We start from the raw sequence: 23,057 nt of genomic DNA on the forward strand, positions 1-23,057 counted from the left end.
TAGCTGACTCTGCTAATAATTCTTTAGTCTGGTTCTGACTACACAGGACAAATCAAGCCTGTCATGCTAGGAATCATCAGTTTATACATGACTCCACTGCAGTTGGATTTGAATACAACCCTTCTTCCCTAAGATTAGCAAAACTCAGGTAGAGATTGTCAAAGACGTAGTTATTTTGTTTTAAACACTTGGCTCTGTGGAACTAAGGAAAATGAGATAAGTTGATTTACGACAGAAATCTTTATTAAAATGTGTCCTTATGTTTAGCATACAATATACACACATACATATGTACACTCTTTGACACACCTCACAGATCGCCACCATCAGTTTAACCAATAAATTAAAACTAAAAAAAGGGGTGGGGGCAAGGGCAGAGGGACTAAGGGCAAACTTTTCTTGTTTTATCTTGTAAGAAATTGCAAATCTCTTAGAATTTCCCTGGGGAAAACCTATGACCAGAGAATCTTTCAAATAAAATACATAAATCCCCACCCCACCCCTTCAAAAAAGATTCCAAAAGATGCAGTTACAAGTGTGCTTCTCAGAACAGGAGCATTCATTCCACTTCATACTCTGACTTCTGCACCTTCTGGCTTCAAGACAGTCTGTCCCTCAGGTGGGGCAGAGAGGTTCATATGGGCACTTGGGCTTGGTGCACCTTGGGCTCTGGGGGTTGCAGGGCAGGCTGCGGTATGGGAGCGGGGGGAGCCACACTCATCTGAGGTGATGTCTGGCACATCGTCAGACTGTGTATCAGAGCTCTCCAGGTCGCTGCGGATGCTCTCAGGCTGGGCCAGGCTGATGTCCCACGGTTTGCTGGCCAGGCAGTCTTTCTGTTCACAGCTTTGGTGTCTGCAGGGGGGATCCTCTTCACTGCCTCCGCCACCACTACTTTCTTCATTCTCTGCCATCTGAGCATGAACATGGAGTGAGTCCTCCGTGCTGCTTCCACTCACCAGCTGATAGTGGCTTGGTTTGGCTTCAATGTCCACTTGGATTTCCATGTTGTTGCATTCTCTGTGGAGACAAAATCCGCTTTGCTGAGTCATGTATGGATCATGCTATACCTGTTGGTAAAAGTGGTTTGTGGGGTTCAGGATTAGGAAGTTCAAAAAAATAGGTAAACAGTGGACTCTAATTCACTTTTAACAAAAATAAAATTTTAACTCAACACTCAAATAAGATAGAGAGAGCAATTAGATCCTTTTTTCTGATTTAACATACATACATACATAGAGACACATACATATACACCTCAGCCAAACTCTTTAAATATCTAAAAAGAGCTTCCAAAATTCAACTAAGGGTCAGGGCCTCACACTAGCTTACTCAAAATATAAAAGTAAAGTGGATTTGTATTTTTTTACTATTGTGCCACAGTAAAAGCAGTCAGAATCCCTACAGCAGTAATACCATAATCACACCACACCAGATTCACTAGCTTCTCAAAATTAAAGAGAAACAGGCTTTGAGACCCCTATCAAACAAAGGGCGAGCAGAAACCTTAGACTCACAGATGTCAATTAACACCAAGCTAGCTCTTTAAGTTCTAAGTAATTATACATTACTGCAACAGCCAAGGAAGAACAACAACAACAAAATAATAATAATAAAAAAGAAAAGAAAAGAAAAACAAAATCTCTAAAGGAATAGAAAGAGAATCTCCTAAAATCAAGTGCTAACAAGAATCAAAGGATGCTAAATACTCCAGTACCAACAACTTGCTCAATGAATTCACAGGGTACACTATATCCCACTAGATGGCACAGGGAGCCCTAACAAGAGGCATTGAGCTTCTGAGACCTGGCACCCACCAAAAAATACAACCTCTCCTGGACATCTGACTGTTCACATACCTGTCCTGTGGGTTGTAGGAACTGATTATGGAACCGGCCATAGCACGAGTGCTTGCGTTGTCACTAATTGCACCAAGACTGGCTGTGTCTTTGGGGAAAATTTCCTTTTGGACATCAGCTTGAACTTCTAACCTGTGTAAAGAGGGGACGTTCAAGTTAATATGAGACCTGGATATTCCAAGACAGTCTGCTTCCTGGCATACATCTCTTCCCTATTTCCTGTAAATTGTGGTGATCTGTCTGATCTCTGATTGTCAAACAGCTCAAATAGTTGCCTACACATTTTCTCTCTTAAATACCTATTGAAATCGTCCCCTCCTTTCTATCCCCACTGCTACTTAATTTCATATCCTCAACATCTCCTACCTAGATGATTATTCAATTGGGTTCCTCTTCCAATGACTTTAGCCTATTAGTCCAAAGTCAAACAACCTCCAGTTTAGTGCCAGTGTAGACAAAGACCTAGTCATACTAACAATTCTCTTATTCTTGGCTCTACTGCCCACAGGCATTTAACGTCTTCCTGATCTGCCAGAGAGCTCTTGTCCAGTTCCATCACTCACTATAGATCCAAAATCATAGTCAATCTGAATTTTTTCTTTCCTTAAATACCTATATACATTTTAAACCTCCATGACTTTGCACGTTATTCCCTCTCTCTGAAAGTTTCCTTTCTCTATGAGACAAACTTATATTCAGTTCTTAACAACAAAGGAAATACCACTTCCCTCATTCTCCCAGCAAACCAGTCCAGCTAAGTGCTCCCACAGTACCTATTTATTTTTCAGGATTTTTCTGCATCTCCCTCCCACTGGCTGTGAACACCACAGAAAGAGAGACCACAACTCATTCACACTTCACCCTCCCTGCCTTGCACATAATAGAAACTCAAACCTTCAAACCTTTAGAATCAAATTGCCTCCAGGCTATGTGACTGAAGGATGTGTAGGAGCCAACTTCCTCCCTCCTCTTGGAGCAGCAAACTTTCCCAATGGTGTCTCAGAGCTAAGAACCCATAACTATTTCCTTTCTTGGCTCCAACACCATTTTGTTGTACACTTAAGTATTTCCTCATAATGGGTTTCACAGTCAAACCCATCTGACTCATTCACTTCCTATAAAAGAAAGGCTTTTACAGAACTGGAACAGCTGGACTGGCTAAGCTGCAGTTTCTGCAAGTCAGTCTGCAATTACATCTGTCTGCTTATTTACAGGGATGTTGGTTTTAAGAAAGCACAGCAGTAAATACTCCAGCATGTGGGGGCGGGATCCCCTAACAAGAGACAACCAGAGTCGTGAGACACAGACGGGTCAGTAGCAGCCTCCAGCAGCAGCCTCCATCCTGCCGCCTGTGCCTTTGCTCTGCTCCTCCGACCTCAGATGCCCTTCAGAAATGTGCCAAAGCTCTGGAAAATGGTGGAGTACAAAGGGAAGTACATGGAATCAGAGGCCCGGGTTCTAGTTTCAACTTGAAACTAGCCATACAATCACTCTCAGAGTTGTTAAGAGCCCTTCATAAAGGCTAGTACATGCAATGGCTATGCTAGAATCACCTGGGGAGCTTTATGTAAACACAAACCACCCTCTAGTCCCAATTCAGGAGACTCTAAGTTATTAATTCTCAAATGTATTCCCAGAAATACATTTTTAAGAGGCTCTGATGGGACTGATAGGCACACAGGTGTGGGATCTAGTCTAGTCTATCTAGCATCTGTTGCTTGAATTCTCCTAATAGCCAAATGACCATCTGGTCTCATTTTAAATACTTCCAGGGATAGGCAGCTCAGTATCTGCGAAGGTAGTCCTTTCTTTCTCTGGGCTTTTAAATAGCTTTTCCCTGTATTCTCTATACTGAACCAAAATTAGTTTCCATCTAGCTTCTGCCAAGTCATCTTAATTTACCTCTTGGCATGACTCACAGAAGTTTAATTTTTTTCCTAGTTAATGGCCCTTCAGATATTTGAAGACAACCATCTCCCTCTACTTTCCCATCCTGCGTTGCTCCACCTTTATCCCTCCCCAGCCCTCTCTTCTCCAGTGCATTCTACAAACTACTTCTCATGTGACATTGGTTGAATACATTCTGTTTTGTCTAACTACTGAAATGACCAAGTAAGTCACAATCTTTTTAGTCATAAAGCTCCACATCATCTTTACTCAAGTTCATAGAATTGATCTTCTTTGTCTATCAAAGGAGAATAGAAAGGTAAAAAGGATCACAGTATTGATAAGCCAAGATACAGTATAATGCTAATCAACTGAAAACCAATTACAAGCCTGATGAAGCCTACAGCCTTAGGAATTCTATGAAAATGCCTACTCTCCCTTCTTGAAACAGGTAGCCGAGGATGTGAAGTCAGGATTATTCTTTATATAAACGCAGCTAAGGCAGTGGAAAGAACACTGAACTACATAAAGTTGCTTAACCTTTCTAAATCTCTTTCCTATTTGTAAAAGAAAAAAAAATACCACTGACAGGTAAATTAAATAAGATGATATATGGGACATGCCTGACACAGAGAAATGGCTCATTTACAATTTCAATCATTTCTGTCAGAGATTATTTATTTATTTACCTGCTGTATTTTCCCTTGCCACTGGAGAGTATGCCACCACTCAGTGTGCCCCCTGACAAGGCTGCAAAGCTAGCTGTTTCACTGTAAGGACCTTGCATAACACTGAGTCCGTCTGTAGGGCTTCCACTTGTGCTCAGTACGCTGGTCAGGCCTTCAATGCTGCTTTCCCCAATGCTGGGATTCTTGAGGGCTCGCCAGGCATCTGCCACTGGGGATAGAATCAAACATCTCAATTCAAGACAGCACAGCATCAAAACAGACTGGGAGGCATACTCTTGCAATGACTCTTCAGAGTGGAGGATTTTCATGTATTAACAGGAAAGGACTAAGTATTCACTTAATGAACAGCTATTTTGTGTAGCCACCACACCAAGTGTTTTAACATATTTTCATTTAATCTTCTTTTTTAAAATCTTATTTATTTATTTATTCAGACAGCATCTCACTCGGTCACCCTTGGTAGAGTGCCATGGCGTCTTAGCTCATAGCGACCTTAAACTCTTGGGTTCAAGTGATCCTTGTGCCTCAGCTTCCCAAGCAGGTAGGACTATAGGCACCTGTCACAATGTCCAGCTATTTTTTTTAGAGACCGGGGTCTTACTCTCACTCAGGCTGGTCTTGAACCTGTGAGGTCAGGCAATCCACTTGCCTTGGCCTCCCAAGTGCTGGGATTACAGGCGTGAACCACCACGCCTGACTGCATTTGCTTTTCTAATAACTAGGCATTAATAGCTTCAATTTCAGTTGAGTAAGCTAGAATTTAAAACTAAATGACTTAGCCAAGGTCATGGTTAGTCACACAAAATGACAATTCTAATCCCAAGTCCATTATTCATTTTTTACTACATTGCACTTGCCATCCCATTAAATAGGAAAATTTCAAAAATATATATATATATATTTTTTTGAGACTGAGTCTTAGTATGTCACCTTTGGTAGAGTGCCGTGGCATCACAGCTCACAGAAACCTCAAACTCTTGGGCTCAAGTGATTCTCTTGCCTCAGTCTCCCTTTTAGTTGGAATTACAGGTGCCTGCTACAATGCCTGGCTATTTTTGTTGTTCTTGTTGTTTGTTTATTTAGCAGGCTTGGACTGGGTGCAAACCCACCAGCCCCGGTACATGTGGCTGACGCCCTAACCACTGAGCTATGGGAGCTGAGCCTCAAAATATGCTAGAACATGTGCTGATTCTAGTAGAAGCTTCTATTAGGAAGCTTGAAAAAACTCTGGGGACCTTAGTACTCTAGGTTATTCTATAGTAAAGTAGAAAAAACATTAAAGTAGAAGTCAGAAGACTTGCTGTAGTCCCAGCCTTTGTTGTAGAAGCTCTTAACAGATACTGAGACAAAAGCTTAAAGAAGTTCCCATTTAAGTGGGGATAATAATAATCCTGTTCTCCTTCTTCAGAGAGCTGTTCTAAAAAGCAAGTGAGATAGTAATTGTGTAAAGTCATCTGAAAATGATAAAGTGCTGTACAGATATAAGACTTTATTATAATCACTACTACCAGTATATTTGGAGTTACTTGGAATCCTACTAGTTTGAACCTGCCACAAAGAGGCAGGTACCAGAGGAATTAACCTAATAACTCCGGAATGAAGAAATGAAGAGCTAAAAATACTTTACCCCTTACAAAGCTCATTATCCAAAGTAATTCAGTGACAGTGTCTCTGTAAAATATGCTAACTTTTACTGATTTTTTTTTTTATCTTGTGTCCTATAAATTCAAATAGAAATAAAATTCCTTTTCCACCTGTGATTGGACCATCATCTTCATCAAACTCAATTTTTACTCCTTTTCCATTGGCTGTGCTAACACCACAGCCACCTCCACGACAGAGAGAAATGGGCACAACCCCATAAACATATGCCAGCATAATGGGGACACCAATACCTGGGGGAAGAGAAGGAAACATGTCAGCAGGCCATCAGGTTCCAATAGCTCTGAATTATTCCTAGCATGGACAAACCACTTTATAAAGGGCCAAAGATAGACAGAGATAGCTACTCCAAAAAGGTTGCTTGGTGTAACAGAATGACCAGACTAGCAATCAGAAAGACCTGGATTAGAATTTTGGCTCCAATTTACTAGATATATGACCTTGGACCTATCTTCCCAGAGCTGTCAGTGATCAAATCAGAATGCATGTACAGGTGATTATTGACTGGGGGTTTAGGAGCTTTGAGGGTGTTAATTCCCAAATTTTACTTCTATCTAAGGTAGAATGGCTTAGTTGTTAAGATCACAGAATCTGAACTTGATCAGATTGCTTTGATTCATATCCCAGCTATATGATTTTCAGAAAACTACTAGACTTTTCTGTTATAATTATAGTGCTTTTTGTGAGGATTAAATAAGTTATTATATATGAAAAATACTCAGAACCATTCCTGAGAGCCTTACTGGATATTAGATGGAGAGCCTTACTGAATGTTAGTTGTTTTTTGTTTTTTTTTGAGACAGAGCCTCAAGCTGTCGCCCTGGGTAGAGTGCCGTGGCATCACAGCTCACAGCAACCTCCAACTCCTGGGCTCAAGCAATTCTCCTGCCTCTGCCTCCCCAGTAGCTGGGACTACAGGCGCCCGCTACAATGCCCGGCTATTTTTTGGTTGCAGCTGTCATTGTTGTTTGGCAGGCCCAGGCTGGATTTGAACCCACCAGCTCAGGTGTATGTGGCTGGCACCTTAGCTGCTTGAGCCACAGGCGCGGAGCCTAGTTGTATTATTATTCTAAAACAAACACTCATGCCTCTCCAAATACTGTGAAGCTATTCTAAAGAAGTTAGAGAGGTTGCCTGGTATGAGAGAATGATGACCAAATTTGCAATGAGAAAGACTGGATTAAAATCTTGGTTCCAATTTACTAGCTGTATGACCTCAGACTTACCTTCTCAGGGTTGTCAATGATTACATGATAATGTCAATACAGTGCGTACATTCAACAAATCAAAATAAAAGTACCATGGCAAATGGAGGAGGAGAAAGGTGAGAGGGGAGCTAGAGCGTAAAGTAATTTTCTTCAATTCAATCTTTTCTATGTGCCAGATGGAGTTTTAGGCACTAACTTAAGAAGAAAAGACCCCCAATTCTGATAATTGGTGTGGCTAAAAAACTAAAAAATAATCATAATAATAGTGTTTACAATAGAGTTAACTACTAATGTGGGTTTGGCATAAAATGTACAAGTCGCTGGGAAATACCTAGCCAGCTGGCTAAACAGCTATGGTCAGAAAACTGGGAGAGATGGTTCTAACTAGCTTACCAACACTAACGGCAGCAATGACTGGGGATGCGATGACTGACAAAGTCACTCCTCCTGTGATAGCCAAATTTCTCTTGTGTTTGGAGGTTTTCCTTCCTTCATACCTGCTGTGAATCTAAGAATAAAAAAAAAAAATCCAGATCAGCAGGTTAGGACATCAGTTTTTCAGAGAAAAAAAAAGGAACAAGTGAATAGTCACTTATAAGTTCTCTATATTAAACATATCCTTCACCCCAAGAAAGAATCTTTCTCAAATTTTAACCCAATTCAGATCTGGAAGACATAAACTAACTCAGACAAAGTTACTCCAAGAAGAGACAAAACATTACTCAGGATAATGAAGGATAATAATTTTACCTTTAAGTCACTGAGACAAGCCAGGCATAGGATGTTAATAATAACTTCCAGATCTCATGGGGGTTTATGAAAATCCATTTAAGAAATTGAGGTCATTTTTACCCAAGAACCAGTTAGTTTTTAGGCAGCTCGGAAATACAAACTTTTTCTTTCCCTCAAACCTTTAACAACAAACCTAAAGGTGGAACATGCACAGAATCAGGTGTGTCTTACCTTCCTTCCAACGTAAACAGGAATGCCAATGACCATGGCAGGAATGGCAATGCCAGCAATGAGAGAAATCCCCACCGGAGCACCAATCAGAGTGCCCAGCTGCCAAAGAATTTTCTTCTTACGGCTCCATGGTTTCTTGCCCCAGAATGTACAGCCAGAGGGGCTGCAGAAGAAACATTCTGAAGTTAATGTCAAATATTACAAATGTGGCTATTGTTATCAGAGGGATTGATAAGAGCAACGGCTTTCTTTTCAATGGGTGTAACAGTTATAAGAAGTTACAGGAAATAAATACATCATACAAAGCAGAGCAAAGGTCAAGGCCAGACTATTAGAGCTGTGGGCTCTTTTCTCTCTCCCTCTTTCTTTTTTCTCTTTTTTATTTTTTTAAAAATAAAGACAAGCCTCCTTTTCCATTCTTCCCTGCTGAACTCTGTTTTCCTTAAGCTACCAACACTGATCCAGATTCTTTGATGGCAATATTTGGAATCCTGCAGAGCCTATGCACTTGACATCTCATCAGTCAACACTGGCCTTGTAGCCAATGAACACTCATTTGTGTAGTTTTCTTGGCATATGTCCTACCAAACCTAATAGGTACTGCAAATCATTTTCCTGGGAGAGGATATAAAAAGACCTTATCACACCTTTTATGTTAATTTGGTACTCTTTTTATTTTATTTTATTTTTCTTATGAGATGGGATTTCACTATATTGCCCAGGTGGGTCTTGAACTCCTAGCCTCAAAAGGGATCCTCTAGCTTCCAAAGGTGGCTAGATGGGGTAAGCAACTTTTTTTTCCTTTTTGAGATAGAATCTCACTTTGTTGACCCTGGCTAGATTGTCATGGTGTCAGCCTAGCTCACAGCAACCTCAAACTCCTGAGTTCAAGTGATCCTCCTGAGTAGCTGGGGCCTGCCTAATTTTTCTATTTTTAGTGGAGATGAGATCTCACTCTTGTTCAGGCTGGTCATGAACTCCTGAGCTCACGTGATTCTCCTGCCTCAGTGTCCTAGAGTGCTAGGATTACAGGCATAAGCCACTGCACATGGCTGGGGTAAGCAATTTTGAAAGTAGGGATCATGTCTTATTCATCCCTGTGGGTCCAATGACTGGTAGTACATAGTTAAGTACTCAATGTTTGCTAAATTGGAAATGAAGGTGTTTCATTTACCCAATGAATGCTTTGGAAATGCACTACACACAATAAACTATAGAAAGGTCCTAACTTCTACCATCAAGATACTTATAGTTTAGTAAGATTAGATATGTGTCATTATCATGGTGATGATATTTATAACAAAAGAGATAAAAGAACACCAATAAAGAAGGATGAGGCAGAAAAAGTTATATGAGTGAAATGGCATTTAAGTGGCTCTTAAAGGATGGATAAGAACTGAACAAGTTGGGATAAAAAGGAGATACCAGAAAGCATCCCAGGCAAAAGAAGGAACATGAACAAGTGTGGAAGGAAGCAAGAGAGCAAAAAGAGACATAGAGTATAGCAAGCCCAGATTATCTGAAATATAGCATGTATAAAAGAAAAATGGAAAAAGCTAGAAAAGTAAATTAGGGTCTTTAAAAGCCATGCTAGGAGTGAATAAGATATAATCTGGAAGATAATGGGGATAGTTCCTGGAGGGTGCTGAGCTGGAGAAAAACATGATCAAAGGGACACGTCAGAAGACGTCCTTAACAGCTTCCTTATTCTGTAATGAGAGGACAACTATGTATCTTTGATATCCTTTTCCCTAAATCAGTGAGAGGATAAGACTACAAAAGCATATTTCCCATCTTACCTGAGGTAATGTAAGTCTGAGATCTCTTTCATACAAAGCCAGCAGAATTCACAGCCACACACTGCACATGTCATGTGATTACAGCTTCCATCATTCATCTTGATAATGTAAGCGCTGCATCGTGGGCATGGCTTGATGTCATCTGCTAAGGGGGGCAGAAAAAATGGGTAGAAAAATATCCCCATTTAAACTGAGTTTGACTTAGTTATTCCTAAGAATACATATAAGAAATGAGGTGGTAGTCAAGAACTCTTGATTGGGCATTCCAAATCGTGCAAGCCACTTTACTAAAAGGCTGACTATATCTAGACCTCAGAAATTTTCAAAGAACAGATCCTATCTTACATTGAGCTGCCTAACCCAATAACTAGCATTTTACATATCACTGGAGCCACACTCTGAGCAAGGAGACTTCCCTAAAGAAAAAGATGTTTTCAAGAAAATAGTCAATAGCCTAGGCTCATTCATGCCTGTAATTTTAGCATTCTGGGAGACCAAGGTAGAATGGCTCCTTGAGCTTGGGAGTTCAAGACCAGCCTGAGCAAGAGGGAGACCCCATCTCTACTAAAAATAGAAAAATTAGCCAGGCACAGTGGTGCATGCCTATAGTCTCAGCTACTCAGGAGGCTGAGGCAGGAGTTTGGGGTTGCTGTGAGCTGGGCTAAGGCTCAGCTGTGGCACTCTAGCCCCCAAAACAGAGGGAGAGTCTGCTTTTTTTATTTTTTTAGAGGCAGTCTTAGTTTGTTGCTCTCGGTAGAGTGCTGTGGCATCACAGCTCACAGCAACCTCCAGCTCTTGGGCTTAGGCGATTTTCTTGACTCAGCCTCCCAAGTAGCTATTTTTTTTTGTTGCAGTTTTGCCGGGGCTGGGTTTGAACCCGCCAACCTCAGTATATGGGGCTGGCTCCCTACCCACTGAACCACAGGTGCCACCCAGAGAGTCTGTCTTACAAAAAAAATCTACTAATATGATTTTTGAAAAACTCATTCATTTAAGGAGTTAGTTTTTCAGGTTCATCAAATATCACTGGGATTCCCTGTTAACACAATCTATAATCCTTTCACATGACACTTTCACATGCAAAACCTAAAAACAAGTGAGTATGTTATGTGGTATGTACCTACTAATTCCACAGCAAGTTAAGAACTATCCTTTCAAAATGACAGTTTAGGAGTTTGTGTCGTGCCAGGAAAAAGTGAATGGCACCATTTTTCTGGCTAGTGTCTCCCAAATGACATCAGTAAAATAAAGTACAAGGCAATAAATCAACATTTAAAATGAATTTGCTTTGACTTGTCAAGGTTAGAATTGAATATGTGACAATTCTTTTAAGGTTAATCATTAATCCATACTACTGTTATTTCCTTTTCTTAAACCTTTTCTTACCCCATTTCCAAAAGCAGTGATGCAGCTTTGAAGACCAATAGTACAGGTTTAATGCTAATTAAATGTCTTTCTCCTTACAATAAAAGTTCTGAAAAAGCCCCTAGAAAAAGAACCTAATTGTTCTCCAATCTGAGACATATTGCAAAGAAGGTAGAAATCAGATAATTCAATTTTATTGTATTCCAATTTTATGTGAGTTAGATAACCTATAATGGTCAGAGAAGGAAGTTATCAAATATAATATTGAAACATTACTAAATGATATTTTCTGCTGTTTGATCCTTGGGAATACAAGGATTATACATTAGGATAATCTATTCCAGCTTTGAGCTCACATAATGAAATACCAAATAAAGAGGAAATGAGATAATGCCAATTTATACCTGGTCCAGATTCTTGCCCATAACTAAGACCTGAAGTGTGTTTGGTCCGAACTCGCAAAGTCTGTGCCCTCTGCTGACGGGCCATATCGCATGTCTGATTTGGATGCCATATCTGCTTGCAGTGGTAGCAGAACTCAGTCTGGCATCCTTCTCTCTCACAGGTTAGCTTTGGGCAGCTGGCACAGCCATAGGCAATAACAGCATAACTGGGTAAGAAAACAGGAAGAGAAATCAGTAAGGTAAGAATGACCTAACTGTGACAGACATCATTCATCAGTATTAATGTTTGGCACCACTCCACAATTATATATGCTGCAGAGAAAAGAACACACACACACACCCCTAACCAACTATAAAACATATCCTATGTGAGAAAATAAATCTCCTCTTGGGATTCAAAACACAAGTCACATTTATTTCCTTAAAAAGTAGGGATAAATACTATATTAGTCTGAATTTCTATCATTTACTTAGTCACGGTTTAAGCTGCTGTAGGAGCTATTTGCCACAGCAAGTTTCATAAATAACAGGGTCCAAAACTATTTCCTTTCAATAGTTTGCTATATTTAGAGATATTAGAATTTGTTTACATGAAGGTATGGAATGTTTGTAAAGAAAACTAAAAGAAGTATAGTTTTCCATTTTTAAGTTCCACTGTGAAGCTGATATGACCACAGTCAGAAAGGCAATAGCCCTAAATGGACTTATGATCAATGTCTCCTATTGAAAGCTCATCTTCCTTTTCATACTTTCTTTTTTCTTTTTCTTTTCAACTCGTATCTGTACCTTGAAATGACTTCTTTGTTGATTGGCTTCAAAAATCTAAGAATACCATCCATCTCTCTTATTGATTAATATAGCACTAAGGCCATATCTCCTTTTTTTCTTCTGACACATATTCTTAGCATAAAGATATAACTTAGAATTTATCAGTACTGCATCAAACATTTCTCACAATTCATTTCATTTACCAAGAATTAGTCTCCCACAAATAATCCAATATATTGCATTTACAGATCTTACCCTTTCTGATTAATTCTAAATATATCAACTAAATGTTCACATTTCTCTAACAAATAGACACTTTGAAATATAAAAAACATTAATTTAAAGAAACAAATGGAACATTGTGAGAATTAATAATTTTTAAATAGAAATTATCAATGATTCCAAGATTAGGTGTTGCTGTCTGCCACCCCCAATATCCAAAGACCTCAAATAATTTATACAAAAAGCTAACAATGTTTTCTACAGTTTGCTTATTTTTTTATTGAAATTATTAACCAATATTACTTTTTTATTTGAATTAGATGTTCACAATAGCATCTCAAGTTCTGAGTTTTATCATAGATTCTGCAACTTGGTTTGAGAATGATGTTGAAAATACAAATGACAATGTATCGCCTATGTTATCTAACACGTGCTACATTAAAACTCTTCTGTGACAGAACAAAGTGATAAGAGGTCAAAGTATGACAGCAAATGATTCATATCCTGTAGGAGTTCCAGCAAATTTATCCCACCTGACTGCAAAATAACTACTAAAGATAAACAGTGTGCCTCCTGAAGAAAGTGACTTACTTACTATTTTGTATTAAACAGGAAAGTTACTGGATGACCTCAGAAAAGTATTAAGTCAACATCTGAAGATACAAATTAAATACGCAACCTGTCAGGAAGTCTTGAACACCTCATGTTCTATTCCCACCTCACATGAAGTAAGTAAATATTTATTGATAATAATGGACCCTCCTCCCTTTTAAAGAACATTTGATAGGATTAACAATGTCAATTTTGGGTGGTTGGTTCCAAGGAAGTGAAATAACTAAAAAATATTCATGAATTCACAGCAATCTATTATTGTGACAAAAAATTACTCAAGGCACAAGATCTGGCACTTTTGTTTTTGGGTGCCAGGCCTGAGCTCTTGCCTCTGACTCATACTGCATAACATCGAACTAGTTAAAATCTTCAAACCTTAGCTTCTATCCTCCCAAATGGAGGTATAAGTGCTTGTCACCTCCAAGTGTAGCTAACATGTTCTAAAGCTGCACTTGAGATCTTGCCCTGAAAGGTATGGTATAAAAACATAGCCCACTTTGGCCTGCTTCCCAGCCTTTGCATATTGTATTTCTTCTGCCTAGAAATGTCTTGCCCTTACTTCATGCCCTGGCAAATGCCCATTTAAGAACCAGCTCAAATGTCATATTCTCTATAAAAGCTACTTAACTTCTTCAGGTGGCTGGTTGCCTACCTTGTGCCTGTGTACAATTATTTTATAACACTTGCCACTTTATATTGTAATTATCTGTTTATATGCTTGCCCCCCAACCACACTGGACTCAAGAAGTATCATCCTTTGTTTAATCTCCAGGGTCTAACACACTGGTTCAGGCTCAAAATACTTGTATTGAATGAATGATAGAGACCTTCTCTTGCTTCAGCAGTTTGACTTTCCCTGGACATGCTAACTCTGCTCCTGGGTCATCATTCTGCTCTAAAGCAATCATTTCAACGATTCCATGTATTTATTGGCTTATGATATGCGAGGTTCTATAAGTTCTAAAATTTCATATAAACCCATTTTAGGGGTAAAGCTCTAAATTCTGAATAGGGCAATATTGTTCCCCAATAGCTGAGAGAAAACAAAAACAAAAAGAAACAAAACAAACAAACAAAAAAATCTTTGAGACCAAATCTGCCATGACAATCTTGTTCTTTCTCTATCATGTTCTACAACTGGAGCGTCTCTCCCATTATGCTATTTTAGATTATATCAAACATCTGGGTTTGCTAATTAGAAGCTAAAAGGAAGGTATAGGAAATTACATGCTGCTAAGAATACAGGCACCCCCCTTCCCCAATGCATACAACTTTTACTCATTTTATTAATTTCCCAAATCTTCAGAAACATCATAATGTGATTAGCAAGATCACGGCATTACATAATTTAAGCCCTGGAGGAAATTTTTTCCATTAGTGTATATCTGATTATGCTCCAACAGATACTGATAATTAAAGAAATGTGTTCCTATATCATACTATACTTCCCATCCCCAAGTCATGTAATTTAACTAGGTTACCTATTTACAAATAGAACATGAGTAGCTGTTAAGGATGATAGACATGACCCAAGTTGTCATAGTGAGCTGTACCCTTATTATCTTTCTTTCACTTCCCTCCCTCCCTATTTCTCTTTCCTTCTTCTTCTTCTTCTTTTTTTTTTTTTTTTGTGTGTGTCCTATTTCAGATCCATCTCTAGGCCAGACAACTGTAAAAACCTCCTTATCTGGTCTATTCTATACTCCAACCCAAATTCCATCCCAGAAGGTTATCTATCATGAGGTTACTCTTTTCCTTAAAATAGTTCAAAGTCCTTAACCCTAAACGTCTTTGTATGATTTAGGCCTATCAGTCTGAATCTGGTTTACCTTTTCAGACTGATCTCTTATCACTTCCCAGATCATGCTCCCTACACTATGCATCAGAGGCTAACCAAACCAGACTCCAGACTTGGCATTAGTCTGGAGTGGCATGTATTTTTATACTTCCATGCATTTTCTCATAACACTCAGGTTTAAAATGCTTTTTTCTCTATTTTCATCTTTGCATGGTATAAATTCCTACTCGTATTCCTTTTTTTTTTTTTTTGGTGGTTTTTGGCCAGGGCTGGGTTTGAACCCGCCACCTCCGGCATATGGAACCGGCGCCCTACTCCTTGAGCCACAGGTGCCACCCACCCACTCGTATTCTTGAAGACCCAGTTCAAATATCATTTCCTCTGTGAAATCTTTCTTGAAACCATCATGAAAACTTATCATTCTTTCATCTAAGAGTACTTGTATTTTCTTTAGTATTTATCACATTACATTTATAATTCCCTATCAATCAATCAATCACCTGTCTTCTCTACTAGGTCAAATTCCCTGTCAAGAGGACCATATTTAAGTCCTTTCAGTAATATCTAGTATTTGTGCAGGTTTGTCATGTCTGTTGATTGATCACCTATCTATCCTATTCTTGCCCGCCCTTCTCATGGCTGTTCTTCCTCCCAAAACTGAGCTGCTCATACTTCTCATCTTTCTCATCAAAATTCAGCTATGCATTCCATTCTTCTCAGACCTAATTGAATGACTATGTACATAGAGTTGTAGAAATAGAATATATTCTAGTCTAGAGGAGTGAGCTCTCAATCTACTCAGAGCAAAAGATTCATTCTTAAATAAGAGTACTTAACTGAAGGCAGGCCAGAGTGACAACTGTTAAAAGGAGTTTAGAAAATGGCAAAAGGTCAAGGAAAGATTGAATTAAGGCTTAAAGATGCCACAAGAAAAAAACAAAAACATGTTCACTGTGATCTCAATTGAGAAAATATGATACTGAAGACTGCATATTAACACAAGAAAAAAACAAAAACATGTTCACTGGTGATCTCAGTTGAGAAAATATGATACTGAAGACTGCATATTAACATTAGCAGGGTGGCGCCTGTGGCCCAGTGAGTCGGGCGCCGGCCCCATATACTGAGGGTGGCAGATTCAGACCCAGCCCCGGCCAAACTGCAACAGAAAAATAGCCGGGTGTTGTGGCGCGCGCCTGTAGTCCCAGCTGCTCGGGAGGCTGAGGCAAGAGAATCGCGTAAGCCCAAGAAAGAGTTAGAGGTTGCTGTGAGCCGTGTGACGCCACGGCACTCTACCCGAGGGCAGTACAGTGAGATTCTGTCTCTACAAACAACAATAACAACAACAACAAAAAACATTAGCAACATTTACAGTGCATATTAATATGTTTAAAGACTCTAAGAATGTGCCCACCTCCCCACAAGGCAGGGAGACTACCTGAGCTCAGGAGTTCAAGACCAGCCTGAGCAAGAGTGAGATTCCCATCTCTAAAAACAAATAGTCGGGTGTGTGGTGGGTGCTTGTAGTCCCAGCTACTTGGGAGGCTGAGGCAAAAGGATCACTTCAGCCCAAGAGTTTGAGGCATTCAACACCAGGGTGACTGAGTGAGACTCTGTCTCAAAATACATACATAAATAAATAAATAAAAATACTCTAAGAAACTTATAAACTTGTTTTATTTTGTTTAACTCAGTATTTCCCAAGCTTAAATGATCACAAAACATTTTTCTTTCAGGCAATGCCTATAACATATCTTGGGAAATATTCATGTAGGTTAAAAATAGCAAATAAAATCAAAAGATGGTTGGAGACTGTAAAAGAACTTAACTGATAAGGGGGGATCAAATAAATACGTTCTTAAAGACATAGTGAGAAGTCATCTTATAGGTTAGGTAGTCAATGAACAAGCAGTTTTAAGCCGGGGAGGGATATAGATGTTCTATTTGAGAATGAGTACTTTGGCAAATATAAGAAAGATATTAGGCTGGAGAATAGTGTGAATGTGGGTGGAGTAGGAGGATGTAGGGAAAAGTGGAACAGGAGGCCAGAGCCAAATTAACAGAAGAGGTCCAGGAAGGCTTCCGAAAGGAAAAATTCTCCTTCACCGATTATGGAATTTATCTTTCTCAGGAAGCTGGTTCTTCCCTCATAAAATGAACAGAAGCTTCCTGTTTCTGAGATGGTCTAGTCCAACTGTCTGGGAAGGCCAGTATCTGATATCATCTCTTGAGATCAGGTGGGAGGGCAGACTCTGCAGGGGACAGAGGCACCAATGAGAGGCTGGAATGGTGGACCTGCACAAAGAATTTAGGTCAAGACAGTCTTATCTCTTTTATATAGGACATCTGCCCCTGTATGCCAGGAATTTTTCTGTTGCCTACTTTGCTCACCCCTTAGAGTCTCTTAGCAATTCAAAATACTTTAAAGATTGGCAACAGGGCACTTGAGCAGTAAACATTACAGTTATATGATGTGGAGGTTTCTGAAAAGATATGCTTGAGCAGAGACTTAAAAGGGTAATAGATTAACTGCACCAAGACACATTAGGCCCCATACTTAAACTTCTCTAAACTGGTTTCTCCTTTACAAAATGCATTTACCATCATCTTACTGTATGAGACTAAAATGAAATCATGTTTGAATAAGATTACAGTCTGAAGACTTTAAAGAACTATAAAAAATGTCAGCTATTTGTATTTTGAGCTAATTTTCCCATTTAAAAATTACACTTTGGGCTGGGTATAGTGGCTGAAGTCTGTAATTCTAACACTCTGGAAAGCCAATGTGGGAGGATCATTTGAGCTCAGGAGTTCAAGACCAGCCTGAAGAAGAGTGAGATTCTATCTCTACAAAAATAGAAAAAATTAGCTGGGCATTTTGATAGACACCTATAGTCCCAGCTATTGGGTAGGCTGAGGCAGGACACTTGAGCCCAGGAGTTTGAGGTTGCTGTGAACTAGGCTGATGCCGTGACATATAACTGGGGCAACAGAGTGAACCTGTCTCCAAAAAAAAAAAAAAAATTATACTTTGCAACATTGTTCTTAGTTTATTAAATAATAATGTGAATGTTTTCCCACTGAAATTGGTTTTCTTGTTTATGTACGAAATAAAATTCAAGTAGGAGAAAGGAAAAACTGAAAATTCTTTGTTCTACAAATATTTTATTAACAAATAATGAATCCCTTAATATATGGTATTATCATTATCATGAGTAATCATAGTAAAACTATCAGAATTCTGTAAGATCACTCACATGCCCCCCCCCTTATCCTAACAAATATATACATACACACACAAAGTAGACGAAGGACTTGATAAATTTGGCTAGCAAGACTTCATCTGTAGGTAGAAAAGATGGTCAGATATGGGAACAACAGATAACCGAGGCTTCTCTGTTAGTGCTCATCCATGATTTTTACTAGGTCCAGAAGAATAGAACAATTTGATTAAGAAACAAAACAAGGGAACCACAACTTTCTGTAAGAAGACAGAAGCCATTTTCTCTGGACATTAAAAAAGTGACAAAATTACTGGCCACATTTCCAGGGAACTCAGACACTTCTTTGGAAAGTGAAAGAATTTTAATGGTATTCCCTGTTTACCTAATCACCTTCAACTGAAGATCTTAAAACTCTTTACAAAAATTAAGCCCCTCAAGTCAGGAAAGGAATAGGGTTATTTCAGACAAGAAAAATAAAATAGGGAAGAGACTGCTAACAGAAATCTAAAAAGAAACTACAGCCTATCATCCAGTATCCTTGGTTTTCTGAGGCTACACTTAACAAAATGCACCCAAACAATAGCATTCTCAATAATGAGGGCTATGCTGACAAGCCAATGCTTTTTACAACAGAGACTGAGGCTGGATACAGTGGCTCTTGTCTGTAATCCCAGCACTTTGCTAGAGGATTGCTTGAGGCCATGAGTTCAAGACCAGCCTGGGTAATGCAATGAGAAAATATTAGCCAGGCAGAGTGGCATGTGTCTGTGGTCCTAGCTACTTGAGAGGCTGAGGCAGGAGGATGCTTAAGCCCAAGAGGTTGAGGCTGTGGTAAGCTATGATTGTGCCACTGTACTCCACATTGGGCAATAGTGCAAGACTCCCTCTCAAAAAACAAACAAAAAATGGAAAGAACATTAGACTTGGTTTGAAGTCTAATGAAGATTAGTGTTCCAATCCTGGTTCCAGCACTTTCTAGTTATATGAATCTGAACAAGTCATTCAATTTCTTTTTTTGTGTGTGTGGTTTTTGGCCGGGGCTAGGTTTGAACCTGCCACCTCCAGCATATGGGACCGGCGCCCTACTCCTTGAGCCACAGGCGCCACCCAAGTCATTCAATTTCTTTAAAACTCAGTTTCCTCATCTGTAAAACTATATTAAATCTATCTCACAATGTTGTGAGGATCAAATTAAATTATGTATGGATAGCATACAGGTGCTCAGATGTCAGCTTGCTTGCTTTCCCCAAATTTCACCTGAAGCCTATAGATGATACATGGAAAACATATTTATATATATGATTGTTATAATTCTTTTAACTAATTAAAAATTAATTTTCAATGATACCAAATACTTGGCAAAAAAAAAGAAATAGCCTCTTTAGTAACATCCAAACCAGTAAGAGTTTATAGTTGTCTCCAAGTTGCAAGTAAATTTTTTATTAATAATTTTTATTCATGTGAGCAAAAACAGAGATTGACTTCAGAGAAATAAAAACAAAGAGGGAAGGTCTCGCGTGGTGGCTCATGCCTATAATCCTAGCACTCTGGGGATCTGAGGTGGGTGAATCGCTTGAGTTCAGGTGGTCCAGACCAGTCTGAACAAGAGTAAGACCCCATTTCTAATAAAAAACTGGAAAACTACCTGGGTGTTGTGGCAGGTGCCTGTAGTCCCAGCTACTTGGGAGGCTGAGGCAAGAGGATGGCTTGAGTCCAAGACTTTGAGGTTGCTGTGAGCTATGATACTGAGGGCAATAAAATGAGACTCTGTCTCAAACAAACAAATAAAACAAAAACAAAGGGGGAGCTTTTCCCAGACAGATATCAGTGATGCCATATTTCTTAGTTAAAATTCAAGGAAACTCATATCTCAAAAAGGAGTTAGTGTACTATTCCAAAATTAATCTTGTAGTGTTCTCTTAAGTTAATATTCCTTTGGTTCAGAAAATAGGCCAACAGTATCTGCAAAACTTAAATGTCATGTAAATAAATTTTGTAGGGCCATTTAGACCCAGACACAAGCAAACCCTTGTAAGAACCTACAAGGTCCTTCCTGATACTAACTGAAAGTGAAAGTGAGCTACCATAAACACAGCAAAGTAATTTAGAAACCCCATCTCAGTGAGGTTAAATACCACACCCATTTCTAAAGAAGTCTGGCAGAATAAAAACAGAAGTTAACTCATCTAGAGTCTAGATGCTCTAAGACTGATCCTTTTGAAAGACAGCAGCATCATGGAAATCTCAAAACAGCTTTGATATATAGGCTACAATTAAAAGTCCTTAACTCCTTTGAAACAAAGAGCACACAGCTTTTTACTAGCATTGTATTTACACCTGCAAGGAGTCGCTATCATCTTTTTGTCCTCAGAACATGACACACAAGAATAAAATCATCTCTCCAAGGTCACAGAGCAGGTGATGGCAAGTCTGATTCCCAACCACTTAGATGAGATCCTTTGATGCAGGCATCTATTCATGGGATGTACTGACAGTGACAGACTTTTAAAAGGCGGTGTGGCATAGAGTCTCACTGAATGCTTAAGACAGGAGAGTGTGGTGGCATAATGTCTCTGCAGATATTGCATAGCTTAACTCATTGACCTTTAGAATTCAGCGCATTAAAAAGACTGTCATCAAGAACTCAAGATCGAAGGGGTTAAGAAACACATTTGCTCCTACCATACCAACCTCTGGGCTTCTTCTTCCTGGTGCCCCACTAATTCTCTGGACAAAGAAAGGGTCTGTCTACCCCCTACCCTGTCCAAGGCAGCAGGGTAAGAATCAGAGAGTTTCCCAGTAGCTTGGCACAGAACACGGAGGGTCCCGGGGTCCCCCAGAGCTCTGCCAGTGAGCTGTCCTTTTCTCCTCCAACTTCCAGCAGTGTTTGTCAGGAAGAACCTGCCTTTCCCCGCAACGATGCTAAGTCAGCCCCTAGCCAAATGGACACACCCCTCCGAAGCGCTGTCCCCTCAGAATATTCTCACTCCATCTTTTGCCAAATATCCCCTCCCTACTCTTTTTAAGAGATACCCTCCCATCTCCGGGCAGAGGGGCCTTCACCTGACTAAAAACTGTCTCTCCCCGTCTCCTGACTTGATGGACAGCTCCCTTCCTCTGGTCGACTGCTCAGCCCACCTTAAGCCCTCGGGCAGGGGTGGGGTGCCGGTGCCTTCACCCCACTTGTTTAGGCTTGCAAGGTGGTTACTGGTTAGCACCCCGCCGCAGGTGCCGCCTTCCTCTCCCCTTCACTGGCATCCCGCGCCTCCTCTCTTCTTGGCGCGCACACACACACGCGCACACACGCAGCGCCGAGGACTGCCTCCCGGCCGGCCCCACACCGGGTCCGCGCAGCCCGTCGCCCCCGGCGGCCACGCCCCCGCGCTCACCCGCAGTCCGGGGCAGGGCACCAGCGGCAGTCGGGGTCCGAGGCCAGGTAGCGGCGCAGCATGAACTCCTCGTACTTGTGCATGAGCGGCGGGTCGGCGAGCAGCAGGCGGATGTCGTGCGGGTTGAGTCGCTCGCTGCACTCCGGGCAGCTGATGGGCACCCGGCTCTCGCTGATCTCCAGGCGCAGGTAGTGGCGGAGGCAGTCCCGGCACGAGCGGTGCGGACAGCTGAGAAGGCGCGGGGCCCGCTCGGGCGGCAGCCGCACCAGGCACAGCGGGCATTCCACCTCCTCCGCGCCCGGGCCACCGCCCTCCGCTGCCTCCTCATCGTCGAACCCGGGCCCGGCCGCCGCCGCGGCCTCCGCCTCGGCCTCGGCTGTCGGCTCGGTGGGCAGCGCCTCGGGCGGCTGGGCCTGGGCCGCGGCTGGGGCCGGGGCGGGCGGCGGCGGCGCGGCCGGGGGCGGCGGCTCGGCCTGCGGTTTAGACCTGGCGCGGCGGCCGCGGGCCGAGGCGGAGAAGACGCTGTGGAAGGTGAGGCGCCGGCGCCGGCCGCCGCTGCGGCACTTGGGGTCGGGCGCGGCCGCGTGTAGGGATGTGGAGCGCGGTGACTCAGAGTCCTTCTCGGAGCCCATGGCCCGCAGAGGCCGAGGAGCCAGGGGCGTCCAGCGCCGCCACAGCTCCCACCTCAGCGCCCCGCAGCCGGCGCCCGGCCCGCCGCCGCCTCTGCCGCCCTCCCAGAGACAGAAACCCAGCGGCAGCGACGAAGTGGTTATAAGCCTCCGCCCCGCGCGCCGCTGCCCACTGCGCAGGCGCTCCGCTCAGACACCTCACAACCCGAGCCTCCTGGAGCCGAGAGGGGCGCTGGGCGGGGCTGAGAGAGGCGCTGGGCGGGGCCGAAAGGGACCCTGGGCGGGGCGGGAGAGCTGGGCGGAGCTCCGCTTCCAGCCAGTCAGCTGGTTTCAAGGCAGCCATGTTGCAGAGTCAGAGAGACCCACCCAACTGCTTTTCTTGGGTCACGCCCCCAATTTCATCACTCCTACCTCCATCATTCCCAAGTTGGACTTTTGGTTCTCAATTCCTCGCAGGCTGATTGCCACTTCCAGTAAATGATGCTTCAGTTACTTTATCTGTAAAAAGCAGAGTTCGATCAGATGGTTGATTCCCAACTGGTCCACCTTCCAATATTTCCGTTGTTTATTAAGAAAACA

At 41.5% G+C, this 23,057-nt stretch overlaps 1 protein-coding gene across 5 annotated transcripts; it reads right to left on the reverse strand.

Annotated features, from left to right (window-relative positions):
* Nucleotides 1–221: 221 nt before the first annotated feature.
* RNF19B (ring finger protein 19B) lies at nt 222–22,732 on the reverse strand. 5 transcript variants are annotated; one of them, XM_053576781.1, is made up of 9 exons: nt 21,850–22,729; nt 11,837–12,042; nt 10,068–10,209; nt 8,269–8,431; nt 7,699–7,813; nt 6,190–6,330; nt 4,436–4,643; nt 1,860–1,991; nt 222–1,070 (listed from the first exon to the last, which is right to left on the reverse strand). In XM_053576781.1, exons 1-9 carry the CDS (start codon nt 22,479–22,481, stop codon nt 1,049–1,051), a joined length of 1,761 nt encoding a protein of 586 aa, XP_053432756.1. In that variant the 5' UTR covers nt 22,482–22,729; the 3' UTR covers nt 222–1,048. The 5 variants fall into 5 exon arrangements, with proteins under 5 accessions (XP_053432756.1, XP_053432751.1, XP_053432752.1 ...); XM_053576776.1 differs by having other exon boundaries at nt 222–1,020; nt 10,068–10,212; nt 21,850–22,719; XM_053576777.1 differs by having other exon boundaries at nt 222–1,020; nt 21,850–22,717.
* Nucleotides 22,733–23,057: the final 325 nt, after the last annotated feature.

Source organism: Nycticebus coucang, chromosome 22 (assembly GCF_027406575.1).
Source record: "Nycticebus coucang isolate mNycCou1 chromosome 22, mNycCou1.pri, whole genome shotgun sequence".
NCBI lineage: Eukaryota > Metazoa > Chordata > Mammalia > Primates > Lorisidae > Nycticebus > Nycticebus coucang.

Bases quoted from the DNA above. Each gene is read 5' to 3' on its own strand.
- RNF19B (XM_053576776.1), bottom strand. From the start codon at position 22,481: ATGGGCTCCGAGAAGGACTCTGAGTCACCGCGCTCCACATCCCTACAC. The intron at 10,213-11,836 runs GTATAAATTGGC...TGCCCCCCTTAG, and splicing joins TGGGCAAGAATCTGGACCAG to CAGATGACATCAAGCCATGC. The intron at 4,644-6,189 runs GTGGAAAAGGAA...TTCTATCCCCAG, and splicing joins AGATGATGGTCCAATCACAG to TGGCAGATGCCTGGCGAGCC.